Source organism: Melanerpes formicivorus, unplaced genomic scaffold, assembly GCF_026170545.1.
Source record: "Melanerpes formicivorus ecotype bairdi unplaced genomic scaffold, bMelFor1.0.p_v2 SCAF_51, whole genome shotgun sequence".
Taxonomy (NCBI): Eukaryota; Metazoa; Chordata; class Aves; order Piciformes; family Picidae; genus Melanerpes; species Melanerpes formicivorus.
The window spans coordinates 4132623-4153833 of NW_027142403.1; the positions used below are offsets into that span (position 1 = coordinate 4132623).

Here is a 21211-nt window from a genome sequence, read left to right on the forward strand (position 1 = left end):
AATGGTTTAGTCAGGAGGTCTGTGGTGATGGGTTGGACTTGATGATCTTTGAGGTCTCTTCCAACCTTGGTGATCCTGTGATTTCAGAAGTAAGCAAGAGCTGTTAACACTGCAGTTCAACATTACCTTTGCACTTCAATCGTTCCCATGGTTTCATATGCAAAATCACATTTGTTATCAATTTCAATGGCCTTGCTTATGAGTTCTAATCCTTTGTCTAAATCTTGCTTCCACTGGAGCTGAAGTAAACTAGAAGAGAAAGACAATTTAGAACAAACTTCACGTACTCCTCCCCAAAAGGAAAAAGCAAAAAGAAAACCACAAAGGAAATGCATTCACATGTATTTAGTTCCTAATGCAGGGAAGACAGCAAGTTCATGGCTTTGCAAAACATGTCTGTGAAAGCCACTTTCACTAAGACATGCTACCAGTTTAGTGGCTCTCATGAAAGGTAAAATTCTTCCCAAGAAGACTTGTTACAAGCTGGTTTATGAAACAGAAGCCTTCAGCACAAAGCTGAAGTAAAAGTCAGATACACTTCAGTAGATACTCAGGAATGAACACTTAGAAACCTTTCCTGTAACTCAGTCAACAGAAACTGACAGATGTTTTCACAAAGTTATTTCTCCTGGCTAAGCTTCTAAACAACAACATTCAGTTTGGGTTCATTCATCCAAATATGCCAACTGCCCTCAGCCAGAAGGGTCACCTACTCAATACATACCCTTTATGAACATATGTAGTGGCATTGTCTGGCTCAAGGTCAATGCACTTATCATACATCTCATCAGCCTTGCCAAACTGCTGTTGATCAGTTAGTGCCTGCAACAAAAAAGAAACCTATATGTCAATACAGACCCAAAACATGCACTCTGTGCTAGGCTCATTCTAATTAAAACCATATTGACAATGTGAGATTGGATACAGCTCTCTTACAGGCCAGCAACATGGCTCACCAGACTTGTTTCAAAAGTAAGGTTTTTCAGGAGAAAGCTGCTGGGCTCTAGGTGCACAACCTACTGACCACAGTACCACCTCTAATGGCAGATCCACGAGCAATATGCTAAGTGTGCTGCAAGTCAAAGCCATTCCAGGACTACCTGCAAGTCTCAACTTTTTCCTTTTTCAAATGGAAAGGCATCCATACTGCCTACCTACTCCAAGTCACATCTCATGCTGTGTACTAGATCCAGCAGCACAATCCTTAGAGAAGAAATGAGTCTCTGTTACAAGTGTACTCCCAACACTGCTAAACTCTGCTTGACCAGTGCAAATTATTTGTAGCACAATGAAAACTGTTAGCCTAGCTCCACACATTAACTCCCAAGCTGCCTACAGAATCTCTAATGGCTGGGATTGTTTAGCCTGGAGAAGAGGAGGCTCAGGGAGACCTTATTGCTGTCTACAACTACCTGAAGGGAGGTTGTAGGCGGGTGGGGGGTGGTCTCTTCTCCCTGGCAACCAGCACCAGAAAAAGAGGACACAGTATCAAGCTGTGCCAGGGGAAGTTTAGGCTGGAGGTGAGGAGAAAGTTCTTCACAGAGAGAGTTGTTAGCCATTGGAATGTGCTACCCAGGGAGGTGGTGGAGTCACCATCCCTGGAGGTGTTCAAAAAGGGATTGGACATGGCACTTGAAGCCATGGTTTAGTAGTCATGAGGTGCTGGGTGACAGGTTGGACTTGATCTTTGAGGTCTTTCCCAACCTTATTGATTCTATGATCAGGTGAGATGGTACAAACATGCAGGAATTCAAGGGGCAGTGTAGGCCAGACCTCTGTCTCCTGCTAACCACTCTCATTTCTTATATTCGGATCTAGCAATTCCTTGTCTACTTTTTCTACCCCACAGCATCCATACCCATCAATTCAGGCACCTTATTAAAGGCAACTTGTGTAATCTCAGAACTTAATTCTCAAAGACCTTCATATGTTTAAGAAATGTATGCCACCCGAGATAGAAGGTGCAAGAGAACACAGCATTTTCTTTTAAGAGAGAGAAAACTTTACCTGAGCGTAGAGCGCGTAGCCTTCAGCACACTTTGGGAATTTTTTAATGACATCTTCAAAGCCTTTCATGGCTACTTGCACAGGCAAAGGATTGTTTCCTGTGTAAGCTTGGCGATACTGTTCAAGAGAGCAGGAAAGAAGAGGAGACAATAAAACACCACCACATACAAAACCACCAGGAAAGGCTCGTCAGACCTCTACTCACTTCCTTGAGATGTATCCGTCTGAACCATGAGAAGTCCCACAGGCTGACACGCCTCTACATCTTACCAAACCTGCTTTTAGGAACCCACCATGTGTCCAAGTCTCTGATAGAGTGGACTTGGAGACGAGAAAGGATGAAAAACAGAAGCCATAAGGCCTGAGAGTTGCCAAGGGCATCCCTCTGTTTCAACAGCCTAGACGTCTCCAAGGCTAGACTTCCTCCTAGTTCATACCATGCAGTATCACAGTATCACAGTATAACTAAGGTTGGAAAGGACCTCGAGGATCATCGAGTCCAACCTATCAACACAGACCCCATGACTAGACCATGGCACCAAGTGCCACGTCCAATCCTCTCTTGAACACCTCCAGGGATGGTGACTCAACCACCTCCCTGGGCAGCACATTCCAATGACAAACGACTCGCTCGGTGAAGAACTTCCTCCTCACCTCGAGTCTAAACCTCCCCTGGCACAGCTTAAGACTGTGTCCTCTTGTTCTGGTGCTGGTTGCCTGGGAGAAGAGACCAACTCCTTCCCGGCTACAACCACCTTTCAGGTAGTTGTAGAGAGCAATGAGGTCACCCCTGAGCCTCCTCTTCTCCAGGCTAAGCAGTCCCAGCTCCCTCAGCCTCTCCTCACAGGGCTGTGCTCAAGGCCTCTCCCCAGCCTTGTTGCCCTTCTCTGGACACCTTCAAGTGTTTCGATGTCCTTTGCAAAGCTGTTCCTGCACATAGAGGCATTGTACTACCTTGAAATAAGATTGTTTCCAGTTCCTTGATGTCCATTTCCCACAACATTAAAGCTTATTTAAATCCATTTTATGTGATACAACAGGAGTGAGATTTGTGTTCCTCTACCACAAACCAGAGAAGAGCTACACTGCAAAACGAAAGTAGCAAACCCTTACTCCAACCGAAGAAACTGTTGCATTATTTCTTTACCTGATTGAGGTGTTTGTTGCCCTACCTTTTCATGAACTTGGAATAAAACAGATTATGTTCTCCACAACTCTTTAAGAAAAAGCACACAGATAAACACCAGCACATTACCTACCAGAGCAAAACATTTCTGTGCTTGAGCCAAGGCAGAATCGGGTCGCAATCGGATGCATTCATCAAAGTCTTCCACAGCCTCTTCAATTTGGTCAAGCAAGATTTTCAGCTAGCCAGAATGAAAGAAAATCCTATTTCTGCATTTAATCTGTGCTTCAGACACTTCAATAATAATTCAATTAGCATCAGCTATTTGTATCACCTCCAGTTCAGTTTCAGAACTGCCTAGAATCCTACAAGTCCCATGACTTAACACCACCACCATGAAATAGCAGAGCCACCAGGGCAACTTTGGCTTCATGCACAAAAAGGAGACCCTTGCACCTCAGACTATTTGCCATTTCTGCTTTAGTGTTATGTCCACCCTCCAAAACTGTGCTGCACTTGCTCCACTCACTTTGCCTTACTGTAGTTAATGTCTGGTGACCATTTGGATGTTGAAACATTCTGGCTTTCCCACCTTGCATTTCAACTTGTTTGGGTTGGTTTTTGTTTGTGTGTTGTTTCATTTGGTTTTGTGTGTGTGTGTGCGTGCAAGTGTGGGTGTTTGTTCATTGCTTTTTTCTCCTGGTGTTCTCACTTTTTCACAAGAGTGGAGATCCCTTTATCATTCTCTTACTTTACTGTGAAGCTACTGTAAAACACTCGTTTTCAATCTGCAGAAAACTTTGCTTCCTTTCAATCAACATGTAACACACTAAGCACTAGTGAATTCATGGAGAGAGGCACTTGATCCATGGAAGTCTTCCTCAGGAATTTGACTTGGCATATCCCTGTATGTTTCCTTTTTCTTCCAGCATCTCTTATATTACAGTTCTGTGGAAATAGGTCTCTCTAGGACTAGAAATTAGCCAAGGACACAGATGTGTCACAAGTCAGAGGGATCAGCTGAGCAGATGCAAGTCCAGGCTGCAGTGATGCAGATGCTGAGTTATCAGGAACACAAGTTACATCTGCTGCATGCAGATGCTACTCTGCATACCAGGCCCCTTCACAGAACAGCTCATATCTCCTGTAAATTAGTACAAGCCCTAGCACTCTTAAGTCAGAGTTTGTACTGACGGAGGGCTGAACCTCTGTTGCTTTGTGCTCTTTCCTATAGCTATGGAAATAAACTGTATCTGCCTGACCTGTGCCTGCAGAATGGACTGTGCATTTATTCTGCAACAGTTCCCAACGAAGAGTTGGTGCTTTTCTTCCACATGCAGTATAAAGTGTCTCCAATGATGTCCTCATCTTTATTTCCAGTATATACTGAAATATTCAAGTACTGGGACAAAGATCTCATAGATTCATAGAATGGTTTAGGTTGGAAGGAACATTAAAGATCATCTGGTTACACCCCCCCCCCCCCACTATGAACAGGGACACCTCCCACTAGACCAGTTTGCTCAAGGCCTTATCCAAGCTGGCCCTGAATACCACCAGGGAGGGGGCATCCACAACCTCCCTGGGCAACCTGTTCCAGTGTCTCACCACCCTCCCTGTAAGAAATTGCTTTCTAATGTCTAACTCTACCCTCCTCGAGTTTCAATCCATTCCCTCTCATCCTGTCACTACAGTCCCTTGTAAGAAGTCTCTCCCAGCTTTCCTGTAGGCCCCTTTCAGGTACTGAAAGGCTGCTACAAAGTCTCCCCAGAGTTTCCTAATGTTCCTTACTTGTCCTCGATGGTGGTAAACATCTGCATTCTGAGGATCAATGTCAGCAGCCATGTTGAAGTCCTGAGTGGACAGCACCGGCTGCTGCTGCTGCATGTACATACTGCCTCGTTTGATCAGAGCATTCGCTCGGAGCTGCAGGGAAAGGTTAAAGAAGGATTACCCACTCCAACATTCCTCCAGACTTAAGGCTTTGTTACAATTACAGTAAAGTTTTAATTTCACCAGTTTCTCCCACTGACAGATTTAAGTCACTCCAAGCAGGAACAAATTGCACACTGACTCTGAATGAATCAACTCTCTTGCTTAATTCCAAGCATGTCAGCCCGTGCTACCATCTCTGTGCATTTGTAAGACAGGTTCCCTATATTTACAAACATCAACAACTGATGAAGCAGTTCAACATGCAAGCAGAGTTAATGATTTTTCTCTTATCCCTGAACTGACTTTTCAGACAGGATAAGCCTCCAGCTGATTCAGCTTCCTCTGTCCTTTAGTTTGTACTGCTCAGAAATCAACAAGCACTTAAAAAACCCCCACAAGTTTTCAGAAAGAGAAGACAAAGCAGTAAATACATCACAAAGCTCCCATTAAAGCATCTGAAAACTCTGAGAAGCAACTTCTTGAACAATACTGCAGGTTCAACATCTACATTTTGTCACCCCAAGCCCCAGCTGAGCTGTGACAGATTCTTACCTTCACATTTGCATCTTCCATGCTGATGACCTGATCCAGGTCTGGTTTGGCAGCATTTGCATTGCCAATGAGCAGGTAGAAAGTAGCTCGTAGAAGCAAAGCTTCTGCCATGTACTTTCCCTTTGCTTCAATTTCTTTAGTGCTTTCACTGATAATTTTGTCATAATTCTCTTCTTCCATGTATTGTTTTGCTCTCAAATAGCCAGAGCTGTAAAAGATTGAAGGACAGCTGTATACATACACAGGCACTCACAGAACAATGCATTTGCAATTCAGATGTCTCATCACATCCTAACAAATTCAGGCTGGATGTGAGGAGGAGGTTCTTCACCATGAGAGTGGTGAAGCCCTGGAATGGGTTGTCCAGGGAGGTGGTTGAGGCCCTGTCCCTGGAGGTGTTTAAGCCCAGGCTGGATGAGGCTCTGGGCAGCCTGATCTAGTGTGGGGTGTCCCTGCCCATGGCAGGGGGGTTGGAATTAGATGATCCTTGTGGTCCCTTCCAACCCTGACTGATACTATGATACTATGAAATATTACCATTTGCTGTACTCAGTTATAACACCAAGATAATAAGTAACTCCTGGATGAAGCTACCACAGGCTTAAAACAATTCAGACAAGCAATGGCTAAATTACACTGGAAATAAACCAGAAAAACATTTTAAAGCTCTTGGACCCTGGGCTTCGCTTTCATTGTCCCTTGAAACTTTTTCCCCCACTAAAGACAGTGCTAACTTCTGCCCTAAAACAAGAAGGATAGGATGGAATTCCAAGTAAGAAAAGTGAAATATTAAGCCTTGCAATGGGCAGTTTATATGCAGAAGAAAGGATTTCCCAGTAAAAATGACAGTAAGGACTGCCCTGTCCTCAGCTAAGTGTCCTGGACTCAGTGATTCTGCCTGCAGATCAGGGCATTCTGTATTACTTCTTAAAGAAAGAACCAAACACCACCCCCCAAAAACCCAACAGAACCCCCCAAGAGCTGTTTGCAAAGGTTTTAATACTGATAACAGTGATGCCTTCCAAAAACAAACTGGAAAAGAGCACAGTAAGTTAAAGCACCAATCATGTGCTGCACAAGCTCTACTCAAACCTAGAAAAAGCTCAAGGCTTTCTCTGTCAGAACTAACCTCTGATCTATGTACAATCTGAGTCCAGACCCTTTCAGTCACCACTGCCATAAGTATCATTTTCAATAACAAAGACCCTTTTCCTCTCTTCTCATTGAATCACAGAATGTTAGGGGCTGGAAGTGACCCTGAAAGATCATCTAGTCCAACCCCCCGGCCAGCCAGAGCAGGATCACCTGTACCAGATCACACAGGAATGCATCAAGACAGGTTTTTTAATACCTCCAGAGAGGGAGACTCCACAACCCCTCTGTTCCAGTGTTCCATCACCCTCACAGTGAAAAATTCTTCCTCATGTTTACATGGAACTTCCTATGCCTCAACTTCTACCCAGTGCCCCTTGTCCTGTCACTAAGCATCGCCAAGCAGAGTCTGGCTCCATCCTCTTGGCACTCACCCTTCACATGTTTATAAACATTAATGAAGTCATCCCTCAGTCTCCTCTTCTCCAAGCTCAAGAGTCCCAGCTCCCTCAGTCTCTCCTTGTAAGGAAGATGTTTCACTCCCTGAAGCATTTTTGTGGCTCTGTGCTGGACTGTCTCAAGCAGTTCCCTGTCCTTCTTGAACTGAGGGGCTCAGAACTGGACACAATATTCCAGATGTGGCCTCACCAGGGCAGAGTGGAAAGGGAGGAGAACCCCTTCTAATCCACCCCGGAATGGCATTGGCCTTCTTGGCCACAAGAGCACATGGTTGGCTCATGGTCAACCTTCCATGCACTAGGACCCCCAGGTCCTTTTCACCTTCATTGCTCTCCAGCAGGTCAGTCCCCAACCCATAATGGCCCATGGGTTGTTCCTTCCCAGGTGCAAGACTCTATGCTTGCCCCTGTTGAATTTCATGGAATTTCTCCCTGCCCAGCTCTCCAGCCTGGCTAAGTCTCGCTGAACGGCAGCACAACCTTCTGGTGTGTCAGCCACTCCACACAGTTTGGTGTCCCCAGCAACCTGGGGACAGTGAACTCTGTGCCTTCATACAGGTCATTGATGAATACATTGAACAGTACTGGTCCTACTACTGACTCCTGAGGGACTCCACCAGATACAGGCCTCCAATGAGACGCTGTCCCATTGACCACAACTCTCAGTCTTCTCCCTTCCAATCCAATGACTAATTTGCTGTGTTCCTTGGAAACTCTCCTTCAGTATAAAACATTCCACTTTCCAGAAGCATCATTCAGCACTCTCCAGTCTTTCCCTCTCCTAAGATTTACTATGACACTGTAGGAAACATTCAGTCTATCTTCCCAATCTCATTCTCCTTCCCCTGCTTAGTGGAACAAAGCCACCTCCAGTTTGGAGCAAGCCAGTTGGCTTTCCTAATGGTTTCTCTTTTTAACACTGCTCTCACTTAACAGGTTCACTTTGTTACCTCAGGACTTCCCATGTCAAGTACTTCAAAAACAGCAGCAACTTACACTGAACAGAATGTCAGAACCACTACAAATTCAATTCCAATAACAAACAATTACCAACTGTACTGGACACTCACTTCTCTTTTACTTCAGAAGCCTCTCCTTCCTTATCCTTGTCTTCATCTGATTTCTCACCCTTAAGCAAAGGTTGGGAGATTATATCATCTGTGAAAGAACTGAAGTAGGATTTAATGAACTGTGGTGAGGGCATCAGAGGCTCACGATTCTGAAACAGAGAAATGTAATTTCATTAGATGGTAAATATGGAAATGGATAAAGACATCTGATGATAAAAACATTCATTCATGAAAGAACCACTACTTCATTTGATAGTCTGATATTTCTGATTTCATAGTTGGATATTTAGGGATTATTCAAGTCACAACACGATACCCAACACCTGCAGAAACAAAGTGAAGACACTGCAACAGGATGCTCAGGGACACCGGGATGTCCCCTGCCTGGAGGTGTTCAAGACCAGGCTGGATGAAGCCTTGAGCAACATGGTCTAGTGGTAGGGGTCTCTGCCCATGGCAGGGGGCTTGGAACTAGATGGTCTTTAAGGTCCCTTCCAACCCAAATCATTCTATGAATGGCTAAAAAGGAGGACTCCTCTTAAGATCTCATAAGGGACTGCAGAGATCACTATAACTGCATGTGTACATAACCTGGGTGAGAAATGCAAGCTGGCAGTTTAAGCATGAGCCTAAATTCAGGCTGCTTCCACAGGACAGTATGTCCTTTTCTCCAACTAGCACAAGAGAGGCTACTGTCCATCATTACAGTGAAAACTACTAAGGCAATATCTGCCACTTTATAAAGCATGGATTTGGTGACTTTGAAGTCTTTTCCAACCTTAATGATTCTATGAATTCTGCTGCAAATTTAACCTCTCCTACATAGATTTTCTCTTTATAAAACCAAGAATGACCTGGGGAAAAAATTCCCTCAATCATCATTCTTCTCATTTTAAGCTACTGATGACACATGGAGCCACAATTCTTGTGAATTTTGAACTTTTATTTCTAGTCCTTCCTGTCTCAAGACACATACTTAACACAACAACAAGGCTGGGGAGAGGCCTCGAGCACAAGCCCTATGAGGAGAGGCTAAGGGAGCTGGGATTGTTTAGCCTGGAGAAGAGGAGGCTCAGGGGAGACCTTATTGCTGTCTACAACTACCTGAAGGGAGGTTGTAGCCAGGAGGGGGTTGGTCTCTTTTCCCAGGCAACCAGCACCAGAACAAGAGGACACAGTCTCAAACTACACCAGGGGAAGTTTAGGCTGGAGGTGAGGAGAAAATTCTTCACAGGGAGAGTTGTTAACATTGGAATGTGCTGCCCAGGGAGGTGGTAGAGTCACCATCCCTGGAGGTGTTCAAGAGGGGATTGGACGTGGCTCTTGGTGCCAAGGTTTAGTTAGTCATGAGGTGTTGGGTGACAGGTTGGACTTGATGATCTTTGAGGTCTTTTCCAACCTTATTGATTCTATGATCCTATATTTGGCTACTGCTGTTCCAACAGATCCTGTTCTCCATTATGTTGCAAAGCCCCACAGAGGGCAGCATGCCAGCTTAAGGTATCTTCCCAATACTGTAATGAATGAAGTTTAATAATTCAAGGGAAACAATTGTTAGAAATAGATCTCTCTTCCCTGCTGAGGTTTCAAAAACCTGGGCAGAGGTTCCAGAGGAAAACAACATGGGCACAACAGTAGCTTTGTATAAAACCTTTCACGTGGATTCTTACCCTTCAGCAGATAAAGACAGTGACTTGCTTACAACAACTGACAGAATGCCAACAATCAACACTTCAACAGCTAGTCAAGTGAAATCAGAATTTGTCAGCAATATCACAAGTCCTACCTTATATTTCTCTTTGGCCTTTTCTTTCCCAAGGAGTTTAAGAACTTTATCAGCTAATAACATACTTTGCTGGTTTTGGAAGGCTTCTAAAATGCAGACTGCAGTGACATCTAGGAAACAACATACAAAAGTGAGATTAAAGACAAATTCTGATAGTCACTGGAGTACACTAGAATGTGCCACTGTTACAAGGAGTCACTGCCAAACTGATGCCTTGGTTGAGGGAAAAGGGCCTCAGTCTCCAGTTTGCTGTATTTGCCACGTTGTCCAAGATAAAAATGTCTATCCAAAATGATCTCCTTGGGATAAAAGGACTTCATCACAGCAAATGAAATTACCTTTGTTTTGACCTTCATGGTTTCATCACACACTTCTATGAACAGTGAAAAGTGTATACCTCCAGCAGGGGCTTTCACCATTTCAAAACTTTGAGGGTATAAATCATGTTCATGTGAGGTACACATCAAAAGTGCTCACACAGCTTTGTCACCTGGGACAATCAGCCCTGCCACAGCTGGCTTCTTCCTCAGCTTAAGAAATCTTCCCATATTACCTCTCAATTTTTTCTGCTCACTTCTATGATTTTGGAGTGGAGCAAGTGTAAGAGAAATAACCTTGCTGGCCTGTTTAAAGTGCTAGTCAATACCACATCACCTTCATTCTCACACAGAAAAGCCTCTGCAAGTATTAACTCATTGCTGTCCCAATCATGCTTTGCAGTGTGAAATAAGCTTTTCTGGTACCTTATTTCTCTGCATCCTCTAATTAATGCAATACTACCACGGATTTTCCTATCTAATTCTCACTTAAACATGGATGAAAATGAGCAGAGCTTGGACTTGACATTCAAGCAGTGTATTGTTTGAATACACTTGAACAGAAAGCATCTTACCCTGGAATTTTAGCAGTCTCTGTAACTCTACACTGCTATAGGTACTATTGTGCCATAATTGATACAGTAGCTCCTCACAACTCTGGCAAGGTCAAGAAGCACATCAGAATCCCTGGGAAAACACACTACATCCAGAAAGAGCATGAAGGACAGTGTGCAGGAATACCAAGCTGTATGACCTTAGCAGATATGCTTTGGTCTAAACTAGTGCCTGGATTTCAGTGAAGCAGCAACATATACTGCCATGGATCACTGGAGGGGCTTTGTGCTGGGGGTGGTGTGGGGGTTGTGTGTGGGGTTTTGTTTGGTATTGCTTTCCTCCATTACATGGGCATACTCTACATCCTGGGACTATACTGGTCACGTGTGGTTGGCAGGTAAAAGTAGTATCATATATGGAAAACTAGTGTAGCTCAGGGAAAGCAAGTAGTTTTCAGACCTCAGAATAACTGCAAGATCAAAATCAAACACAAATCTAGGCTGAAAAGAGCTGCTAGAAACATTACTGCCACTAACACTAAAATGAATTACATTTAAAAGCTATCCTGCTATGGCAGGGATGTGATCTTTCTCAGGGCTTTTATTGTCTGTTAGTTTATTCCAACTACATAAAGGTTAGATTTTATTCCAGCACTCTGGCAATGCAGCTGTTAATTAATTAGTGATTGAAAAGGACTACATTAAATGACCTTATCAGTCCTTTTCTTGTCACTGTGATCTCACAGGACAGAAAGGCATTTTGGCAGAAGGAAAGTAAACAGATAAATAATGTCTACATTTTATTTAGCATCTAATCTAGCAGACCTAACTCTTTACCTGTTATGCATAATGAAACTAATTTGACAGTCAGGTACTTCAGAGCACTGCCTTATTTTCTGTCCTCCTTTGATATAATGAGCACAGCTGAAAATTGTATTTGGCTTCTAACATTAGACCAGGAAGGATGATTTCACTTGATGAAAATTTAAATGGGTCCTTTCAAACAGTGTCTTTAATTCTGATGTGTCCTCAGCCAGCACACCTGATCTGCAGCTCTCCTTAATTTTGATGGCTTCTCAATCACATCTCCGTGACAGTTCTGTTAGGAATAGTAATTGGAAGGATTTGACACAGTAGTTTCTGCCAAATCCATAGTGCTAACATTTGCCACTTTTTCCAAGGGCCTGGAGTGAAAGAATAAGGTACAATGGCTTCAAGCTGGAAGAGGGTAGATTTGGATTGGATATTAGAAAGAAATTCTTTACAGTGAGGGTGGGGAGAGACTAGACCAGGCTGCCAAGGAAGCTTGTGGATGCCCTCTCCCCAGAGGTGTTCAAGGCCAGGCTGGAACTAGATAATCTTTAAGGTCCCTTCCAACCCAAATCATTCTATGATTCTATGAAAACAAAAGTTAAATCTGTTACAATCTTTGTAACAGTTCTACAACAGAACAAAATGCTGCTGAAGCTGCTTTCCCTTAATCCCTGACAAAAGCATTCGAATGACCATAAGCCTTGTGTCTGACCGTGCACCTCCACCCACAAAACCACTGTGGTTTCTGCAGTAGCAGCATGTCCCTAAAACAAACAAGGAAGAAAGTTTGTTTGCTGTGTGGAAATAGAATGACTGTTGTCTGGGCTATCCACTCAGTATATTAGATGAGTTCTATTATAAAATGTTGGGAATTTCTTGGATAAAGAATACCTTAGGTGGCTGCAGTAACAGCAACTTCTCAGCAGCTTTTTCCCACGTAGGTGGATGACAGCTTGAAAGACTGGAGACAGATTTCTACTTACAAGGGAATGAAATGCACTTGCAGTAGCTGTGAGTGGTTTGAAATAAGTAATTCTGTACTACTGAGGAAGTAACATCAAAACAAACCCAGAAGTTACCATCTTTCCACTTTTAAGTATGCACATCAGGAAACACTCACCTTCTAAACATTCCTTCTTATTGTCTAGCTTCTCATGAGCCTTTGCACGTCTGAAGAGAGCTTTCACATATTTAGGATTAAGCTCGACAGCTTTTGTGCAGTCTTGTGCCACTTCTGTCCATTTTTGCTGTTGGTAGAAGAAACAACACAATGAGAGAGGCCCTACTCAGCTGCTTTAGATCAACTTTCTGCTACCAGCTCCAGGATCATGCCCACCTAACAGTAGCTGCAGTTCCCAGAGCTCTGGTTCTACCTGCCTCCTCCTATTTCTGCAAGTTTCTCAGTAAGAAACTGCCAGGCACTGCAGGAGGCCACCCACCCCACACCAGAAGAGCCACAAAACAGAAAAGGAATTCCTACAGAAAGAGGAAACCAGACAGTGTGTACAGAACATATGGGTGAAGACAATGAGGTGATGCTAATATGCTTGCAAGACCAGGACTGAAAGACTGGCACGAAACAAACACAAGAAAAAAGATGAAAGCATAGTGACAACCAACACAGACATTTAACAAACTGATGAAATACATTTTTTTAACTGTTATTTAAATTCACTACGCTATGTCATTACAGAGGGATGATAAATGGATATGTAGGAGCAGGGCTAGTCATGGGTATAATAAAAATCCACTTATTTACAACACTGATTATGAAAACAGGCTGTTCTCATGTCTGAACAAGAGGAATCACACATAGCTGGGACTAATCATGGCATGAATTAGTGTCAACAAGTACTATTTGCTTAGACAAGAAATACTTTATCCTTCTTCTAACTCCCAAGACCAGATCTCTCTAATCTCTTGATCAGAGATCAAGTCTCTTACTTCATAGTTCAGACTATGCAAAGCCAGCTTTAGACAACTCACCAACTAGACCTCACAGGAAAGATCTACTGATACTGTAGTTCATAGATTCATTTAGAGATTCATAGAACAGTTTGGGTTGGAAAGGACCTTAAAGATCCATCTAGTTCCAACCCCAATGCCATGGGCAGGGACGCCTTCCATTAGACCAGGCTGCTCAAAGACTCATCCAACATGGCCTTGAACACCTCCAGGGAGGGGGCACCCACAACTTCCCCAGGCAACCTGTTTCAGTGCCTCACAATCACCCTTGCTGCAAAGCATTTCCTTCCAGCCTGCATCTGCCCAATGTGACTTCTAAAAGGACAGTATCAAGTATACTAGGCTGTCAAGAAAATGTTACTTCCACATGTGCAAAATGTATTTTGGGCTTTAGTAGGCTTTCTGTGATGTATTTTTTTGTTTGATTTTTATAGAATAGAATAGAATAGAATAGAATAGAATAGAATAGAATAGAATAGAATAGAATAGAATAGAATAGAATAGAATAGACCAGACCAGACCAGACTGGAAGAGACCTTCAAGATCATCATGTCCAACCTGTCATCCAACACCACCCAACCAACTAAACCATGCAACCAAGCAACCTGTCAAGTCTCCTCCTGAACACCCCCAGCAATAGTGACTCCACTACCTCCATCCTTCCAAAATATTTGGTCTTTCACCTAACAGCAAAAGGAATACTTGAGCAGAGAGAGGCAAAATTAACTTGTATACAAGCAAATTGTTCCAGAGGATACTGAAACCTTGTCTTACACATAAGAATTACATGTGATAGACCAAGAATAGTTAACAGAAAACTATTTTATTCATATGTGAGAAAGAATGATGGGCTAGTGAAAAATAGCTGCAAGCAGCTGCATCTGGTTGTGAAGACAGCAGATAGCACCAACTGAGATCCTTCAGAGGACAAAAATGACAAACCACACACTTTATAATGCAACTTTTTAGAACAGGTAATTATCTTTCTCACCAGTTGTTCATAGGCAGCAGCTCTATTTTGATAGAAGGTAGAAAGATCAAGGTTCTTCTCAGGAGGGCACAGGCTGATGGCCTCAGTGTAACACTGAATAGCTTGCTCATACTTTCCTGCTTTAAAGTATTTGTTTCCTTTGTTCTTGGCTGCTTGGGCTCTATCCAGAGGGCTCTGAAAAAGAAAATGATAGGAACAGTTCAACTAAGCATCACTGCACCCAAGCTATGCACCCATGGGCTGATCCTCAAAGATATACAATGGATCTGGGTGACTGGTGTTCAGCTGCCAGCTTGGGTGGGCCTAAACCACAACAATCAGACAGGAGAGAAACTATTCAAAAAGTTCACTACAAACTGGATCAAACAATGCAGGGACCTCTCTCTGGAAAGCCAAAGAGGTTTATTTATTCTTATGTGACTAGTGATCAGAAAAACCAAGGAGCTAAGTTATTTCTGCCAAGTCTAATTACCTGAAGACCACAACACCCTCAAAGCAATTCAAGTTAGAAGTTTTCTAGTGAAATACATCTAGTCTATAAAATACGTGTCAGTCCTGAGCTGACTCAGCAGACTATGAATTAAATATGGAAAACACTCTGTGGAAAGACCTACTGAGCAAGACAAATCAAGTAGGGAAAACAAAGCTGTTCTGCCTTCCACGTGCTAGACAAATTATCAGCTTTGCACAACCTGCTTTGTCCAACTGCTAACACCAAGTACTGGACCATCATGTTCTTTGCCTCAGTTTTTAATAGCAGGACAGGTTGTCTTCCAGACAACTGGCCTCCTGGGCTGGCAGATGGATTCAGGGAGCAGTATAGCTCCCCTGTAATCCAGGAGGAAGTAGTTAGTGACCTGCTTAGCCGCTTGGTTCCCCACAAGTCCTTGGGACTGAATGGGATCCATCCGAGGGCGCTGAGAGAGCTGGCAGATGAGCTGGCCAAGCTGCTCTGCATCATTATTCACCAGTCCTAGCTCACTGGAGAGGTCCCAGATGACTGGAAACTGGCCAGTGTGATGCCCATCCACAAGAAGGGCCGGATGGATGAGCAAGGGAATTCCAGGTATGTCAGCCTGACCTCAGTGCCAGGCAAGATCATAGAACAGGTCATCCTGAGTGCAATCACACAGCACTTACAGGATGGCCAAGGGATCAGGCCTAGGCAGCATGGATTAGGAAGGGCAGGTCCTGCCTGACCAACCTGATCTCCTTCTATGATCAGGTGACACTGCCTGGTAGATGTGGGGAAGGCTGTGGATGTAGTCTGCCTGGACTTCAGCAAGGCCTTTGACACTGTCCCTCACAGCAAACTCCTGGCCAAGCTGGCTTGGACAGCAGCACTCTGTGCTGGGTTAGGAACTGGCTGGAGGGCCAAGCCCAGTGAATGGTGAATAGTGCCACATCCAGCTGGCAGCCAGTCACTAGCGGTGTCCCCCAGGGATCAGTGCTGGGCCCCATGCTCTTTAACATCTTTATTGATGATCTGGATGAGGGCATTGAGTTGATCATCAGTAAATTTGCAGATGACACCAAGCTGGGGGCAGGAGTTGATCTGTTAGAGGCTAGGAGCACTCTGCAGAAGGACCTTGCCAAGCTGGACAGATGGGCAGAGTCCAAGGGCATGAGATTGAATACATCTAAGTGCCAGGTTCTACATATTGTCCACAAGAACCCCATGCAGTGCCACAGGCTGGGGTCAGAGTGGCTGGAGAGCAGCCTGGCAAAGAGGGACCTGGCATGTAGTGGTTGACAGTAGGACAAACATGAGCCAGCAGTGTGCCCAGGTTGCCAAGAAGGCCAATGGCATCCTAGCCTGAATCAGGAATAGTGTGGCCAGCAGGAATAGGGAAGTCATTGTGCCCCTGTACTCAGCACTGGTTAGGCCACACCTCGAGTACTGTGTCCAGTTCTGGGCCCCTCAGTTTAGGAAAGATGGCACTGAGTCCACCCTCAGCGGGTTTGCTGATGACACAAATCTGTGTGGTGCAGCAGATAAGCTGAAGGGAAGGGAGGCCATCCAGAGGGATCTTGACAGGCTGCAGAGCTGGGCCCATGACAACCTCATGAGGTTCAAGACCAAATGCAAGGTCCTGCATCTGGGTTGAGGCAATCCCAAGCACTGATATAGGCTGGGCAGCAACTGGCTTGAGAGCAGCCCTGAAGAAAAGGACTTGGGGGTGCTGGTGGATGAGAAGCTCAGCATGAGCCAGCAGTGTGCACTTGCAGCCCAGAGAGCAAATCACATCCTGGGCTACATCAAGAGAACCTTAGCCAGCAGGTGTTGTCGGACAAGAGGGGACATGGGTCCCAGGAACACCTGTGCAATTCAGGCCTTGAAGAATTCTCTGTTGATAATATACTGGCGGAAAGGAGATGTGAGAAAGTGCTGATTGCTTGGTATGCTGAAGTCCAGCTGCCCCTGAGATGGGAGGCAAGCGAGATAAGGAAGAGGCGAGATCTGGGAAAGAGAGCAATTAGGCCGGATAGAAGAATTCCACAGAGTTGTGAAAACAATGATGTAACCTTTTAGAGAGCAACCAATAGTATGTTGCCAAGTGGGCATAATTATAGCAAACTGTATATAAGATGTGTCTGATGCTCAATAAAGTGGAATCCGCTGATCAAATTGGTCGATAGAGCGGCCCCCTTCTTGCAGTAAGTGGCGCTCGAACACGGGACCCTAATGAAGACAAACGTTAGGGTTTAAGAAGTTCTTCGGGACGTTGGGAGATTCGCAGTAAGCCGGGAGGCAAGAAGACGGCCGGCCCGGGATAGCAGTACCGGAGGCTGTAAGAAAAGGGAAGACAGCCTTGAAGCCGAAGACGCTGTAGAGCCGGAAACTGCTTAAACGAGGTCTGTGCGCACAGGTATTAACGTTTAAATACGGTTATGGATAGGCAGGCAGCGTATGATTTATTTATATGCTTTTTAGAAAAGCGACAGTGTAAGTTAAATTTTACAAAGGAGTTGGTGCCGCTGTTAAGCTATGCAGGAGAGTTAGGATATTTTAAGGACCCAAATGAGGTGTTTGAAAGATTGCAGTGGAAAAAGTCTGGACAAGACTTGTGGCTGCATAGCTTAGATGATGAAAAACGAGCAAAGGAGTGTGGAAAATGGTGGAAGATGGTTATGACAGCACTGGATCAGCATCGTGCTGAGCAAATGGCAGCTTATCAAGCCAGGGTACGATTAGATTATACGGACCCAAATGGAGCAAGTGTTACACATGCTGGGTTGCCTTTGTCAGAAGAGGTTCAGGATTATTTAAGAAAGGAGAAGGCTGCGTGTGTAAAAGGACTAGGTGGCAGAGTCGAATTACAATCTGTAACACAGGACTCTGCTGAGGAGCCTTCCCTGTCTCTTTTAGCTGAGCAAATTGTACAGGAGGAGAAAGTAAGTGAGGGAGAGGAGACAAACAGGGCGATAGATCCTGGAGGTGGTGTTAAAGATCATGCAAGAAAGCACACAGAGTATTGGCGAAAGGTTGCAGAACACTTAAATGCCGAAGGAGATCAGGAAGGGCTTAGCCGGCTGGCTGCTTCACATCAAGTTCTTCCAGTAATGTATACACAGGTCCCTGGGGAGCAAAATGTTTTTCAGGCTGATGTAACCCAATTGCCATGGAAATTGTTATCTCAATTAAGACAGACTGCGAGTCAATTTGGGGTTCAATCTGAACCAGCTAGACAGATGATTGATTTTATTTATATGAACTATTATATGTTACCTAGAGATTCTTATAATGTTATGAAGCTGATCCTAACAGCATCTCAATTTATGACATTTTTGAATGAGTGGGAACACCTAGCTAGACAATCAGCTGGAGTACAAAGACAGCAAAACGACCCACTATTTGATGTAACAGTAGATCAGTTGTGTGGAACGGGACAGTACGAGAGACCAGAGTTACAGGCACTTTTACAGCCGCCTGTTTTGCAAGCATCAGCCCAGATAGTAAGGATGGCTTTTGAAAAGCAGAAGGATGGAAATGCAAATCCTCACTATATGGGAATTAAGCAAGGTAGACAGGAACCTCTTGGCGAATTTGTAGATAAGTTGCTTGCCGCACTTAGAGCAGCAAGCGTAGGAGAAGGTATCCGAGAGGCAATTTTAAGGCAGTGTTTAATGCAGAATGGGAACCAGCAGACACAGCAGCTTATTACATCAGCAGATCCTAGATGGACAGTAGCCGAATTGTTGCAGAGGGCTCAGGACTTGCCAAGCAATCCGATGGCCATGTTGACGGAGGTGATTGATAAGGGATTACAAAAACAGGCTGAGGTGTTGTCAATGACAATGACAAAACAGCTTGAGCATAGTCAGCAGGTTATGGCAGCCTTAGTACCTTTGTGCACAGACTCGAAAGGGCAAGGCCGACCCTATAAGCAGTCATCAGACGAAATACAGTGTCATCGAAAAGCGTAAGGCAGAGATATCGTCTAAAGTAATGCCTGGACTTTTGGCCCATAGATCCGCTTTAGGGCATTTCCCTAGCGGAGATAGTTATTTTGATGAAGCTTGTTGGAGAGAATACAGGAACAAGTTGTGGGACTTGGTTATAGATGGTGATAAAACTGCTATAAAGCTGCAAAAGTCGTGGCGAGAATGCATGAACTGTGTTAAAACCTACGAACTGAAACAGCAAGTGGCTGCTGCAGTTAGAGCAACTTTGTCAGGACGAGATGCAGCGCCAGGTGTATCTGAGTTGCAGCTGAAAGATGTGTCTGAGATCTATCGACCGATCGACCGGGGCCGCCCCCGATACATCTTGCGGCGACCACACCGCGTTTACCAGCCGTCACCACTGCCGTTTGCACACAGCGGGGAACCTTCCTCTGACAACGCCAGCGACGGCTCGGATTCGGAACACGACAACACCGGCAGCGAGGAATTCAAACAGCGCCGACTTTGCTTTACGGCCCCTCTTAGAAAAAATGGAGCGCTTGGAGGCTCGCGGTTACAGCGTTCCTGCCACCGCTCTCCTCCCGCGAGCCCTGCCGGCCCCCGCGGATACCGACGGCTCCGACCAAGGCGGTACCGGCTGACGCACCACCGACACCGACAGCACCGACAGTAGCAGCGGAGCAGCTGCCACGGCAGCAGCCCCCACCCCTTTCCCCCGCAGCGGCTTTAGCCGCACTACTCTGTTTTGATTTAAAGCAACAGTACTCATTTTGTCATTTCTGATTGTAACGTCTTTCAGAGATTTGTTATTTAGAGTTTTGTTAAGTTTTTCTAATAAGCATAATGAATAAGTAAGCGTTTGGTATTTATAAGTACTTAGTACATAGTAATTGCAGTAAGGTGTATGCACTTAGTTAAGAGTTCAAATTGTAAGATTTTCTTTTGGTTCGAACCTTCTTAGTTGTCTGCCTAGGCATTTCAAAGGAGCTCCATGTAATATAGTTAAGGAATGTATAAACAGGTTTTAATTTTGGAAAGTGTTTTTTAGTTAATGTAACAATTTTATTTCTTTTTAGACACTGATTTGATGGATTAATTTTAACATAGTTCTTTAAGGTTTTAAGGATTTTTAGTATTAGCATAAGTTAAGGTTTGTAGTAAATAGGTATTAATTTTAACAACTATTCCTTCACTAATGTGCAGAAGAACCAAGACTGAGAGGAAACAGCATTTCCCATGAAGTCGAACATCGATCACAATAACTGTTCTGATAATCTGGGGTCAAAAGCATCAATCAAAAAAATATTTTGTCCTGAATGCTGAATTTGAAAATAGGCAGTTTGGGCTGGTAAATACAGAAAACCTATTTTGTGGTGAGAAAAAGGATTTAAATCCCCATGGAAAATTATTGAAAGGGATTGGCATAAGTGGGAAATAAAGACTAGAGAAATTTTAGTTGGGAAATCTCAGGAATAATTAAAAGGATTAGTAAAAGGAAAAGTAAGAGACATAAGATTTTGAAGGCAGAGGAATTGAAATAACAAAAGCACAATGGGAAATGGTAAACGAACTAACCAAGGAAGTAGAGAAGAGACTCCAAATGGAATTTTGAAGTGGGTTAAGGAGTTAAAAAATCTGTAGGGCTCCTGAAGAATGTAACTGCTGCCGAGAAGAAAATACACCCGGCTGCTGGTTGCACCCCAGCAGGCCGAGGAGGCAGAGTTCACATATACTTGGTGGAGCCTAATTTTGATCCTAACCCTATTTGTACATAAGTAGTCCAATCAAAATCAAAAACCATGTTCCCATGTGTGGAATCTTGATCAGACCGGAGAGAAAAGACTTGAACTTGAAAAAGCAATAGTAAATTTTTCTGCTACAGTTGAAATCATAGTAAATGCAAGCATAGATGTAATAAAAGTGCAGCAAATTGAAATCAATAGTCTCTCGAAAATATCTACTCAGAATAGATTAGCTTTGGATTTTTTATATGTTAAGGAAGGGGGTGTATGTGTAGTCATACATGTAAGTTGTTGTAGTTATGTTAATCTAGATAAACGAGTGGAAACAGATTTACAGGTGATTGTAAACCACAATCAGATATTACATCAGATTTCTTTAGATGATACTTCTTGTGG

The 21211-nt window shown here is 44.0% G+C and overlaps 1 protein-coding gene across 1 annotated transcript in view; it reads right to left on the reverse strand.

Annotated features, from left to right (window-relative positions):
- Positions 1-21211, reverse strand: part of TOMM70 (translocase of outer mitochondrial membrane 70) — a 34330-nt gene that overhangs the window by 6063 nt on the left and 7056 nt on the right. Inside the window, exons 2-11 of the mRNA XM_068160679.1 lie at positions 14667-14840; positions 12831-12957; positions 10027-10136; positions 8241-8389; positions 5621-5828; positions 4925-5059; positions 3267-3374; positions 2008-2124; positions 725-822; positions 127-249 (exon numbers count right to left, since the gene is read on the reverse strand). Of these exons, the coding sequence (XP_068016780.1) occupies positions 127-249; positions 725-822; positions 2008-2124; positions 3267-3374; positions 4925-5059; positions 5621-5828; positions 8241-8389; positions 10027-10136; positions 12831-12957; positions 14667-14840 (1349 nt within the window). The remainder of the gene's footprint in view (positions 1-126; positions 250-724; positions 823-2007; positions 2125-3266; positions 3375-4924; positions 5060-5620; positions 5829-8240; positions 8390-10026; positions 10137-12830; positions 12958-14666; positions 14841-21211) is intronic.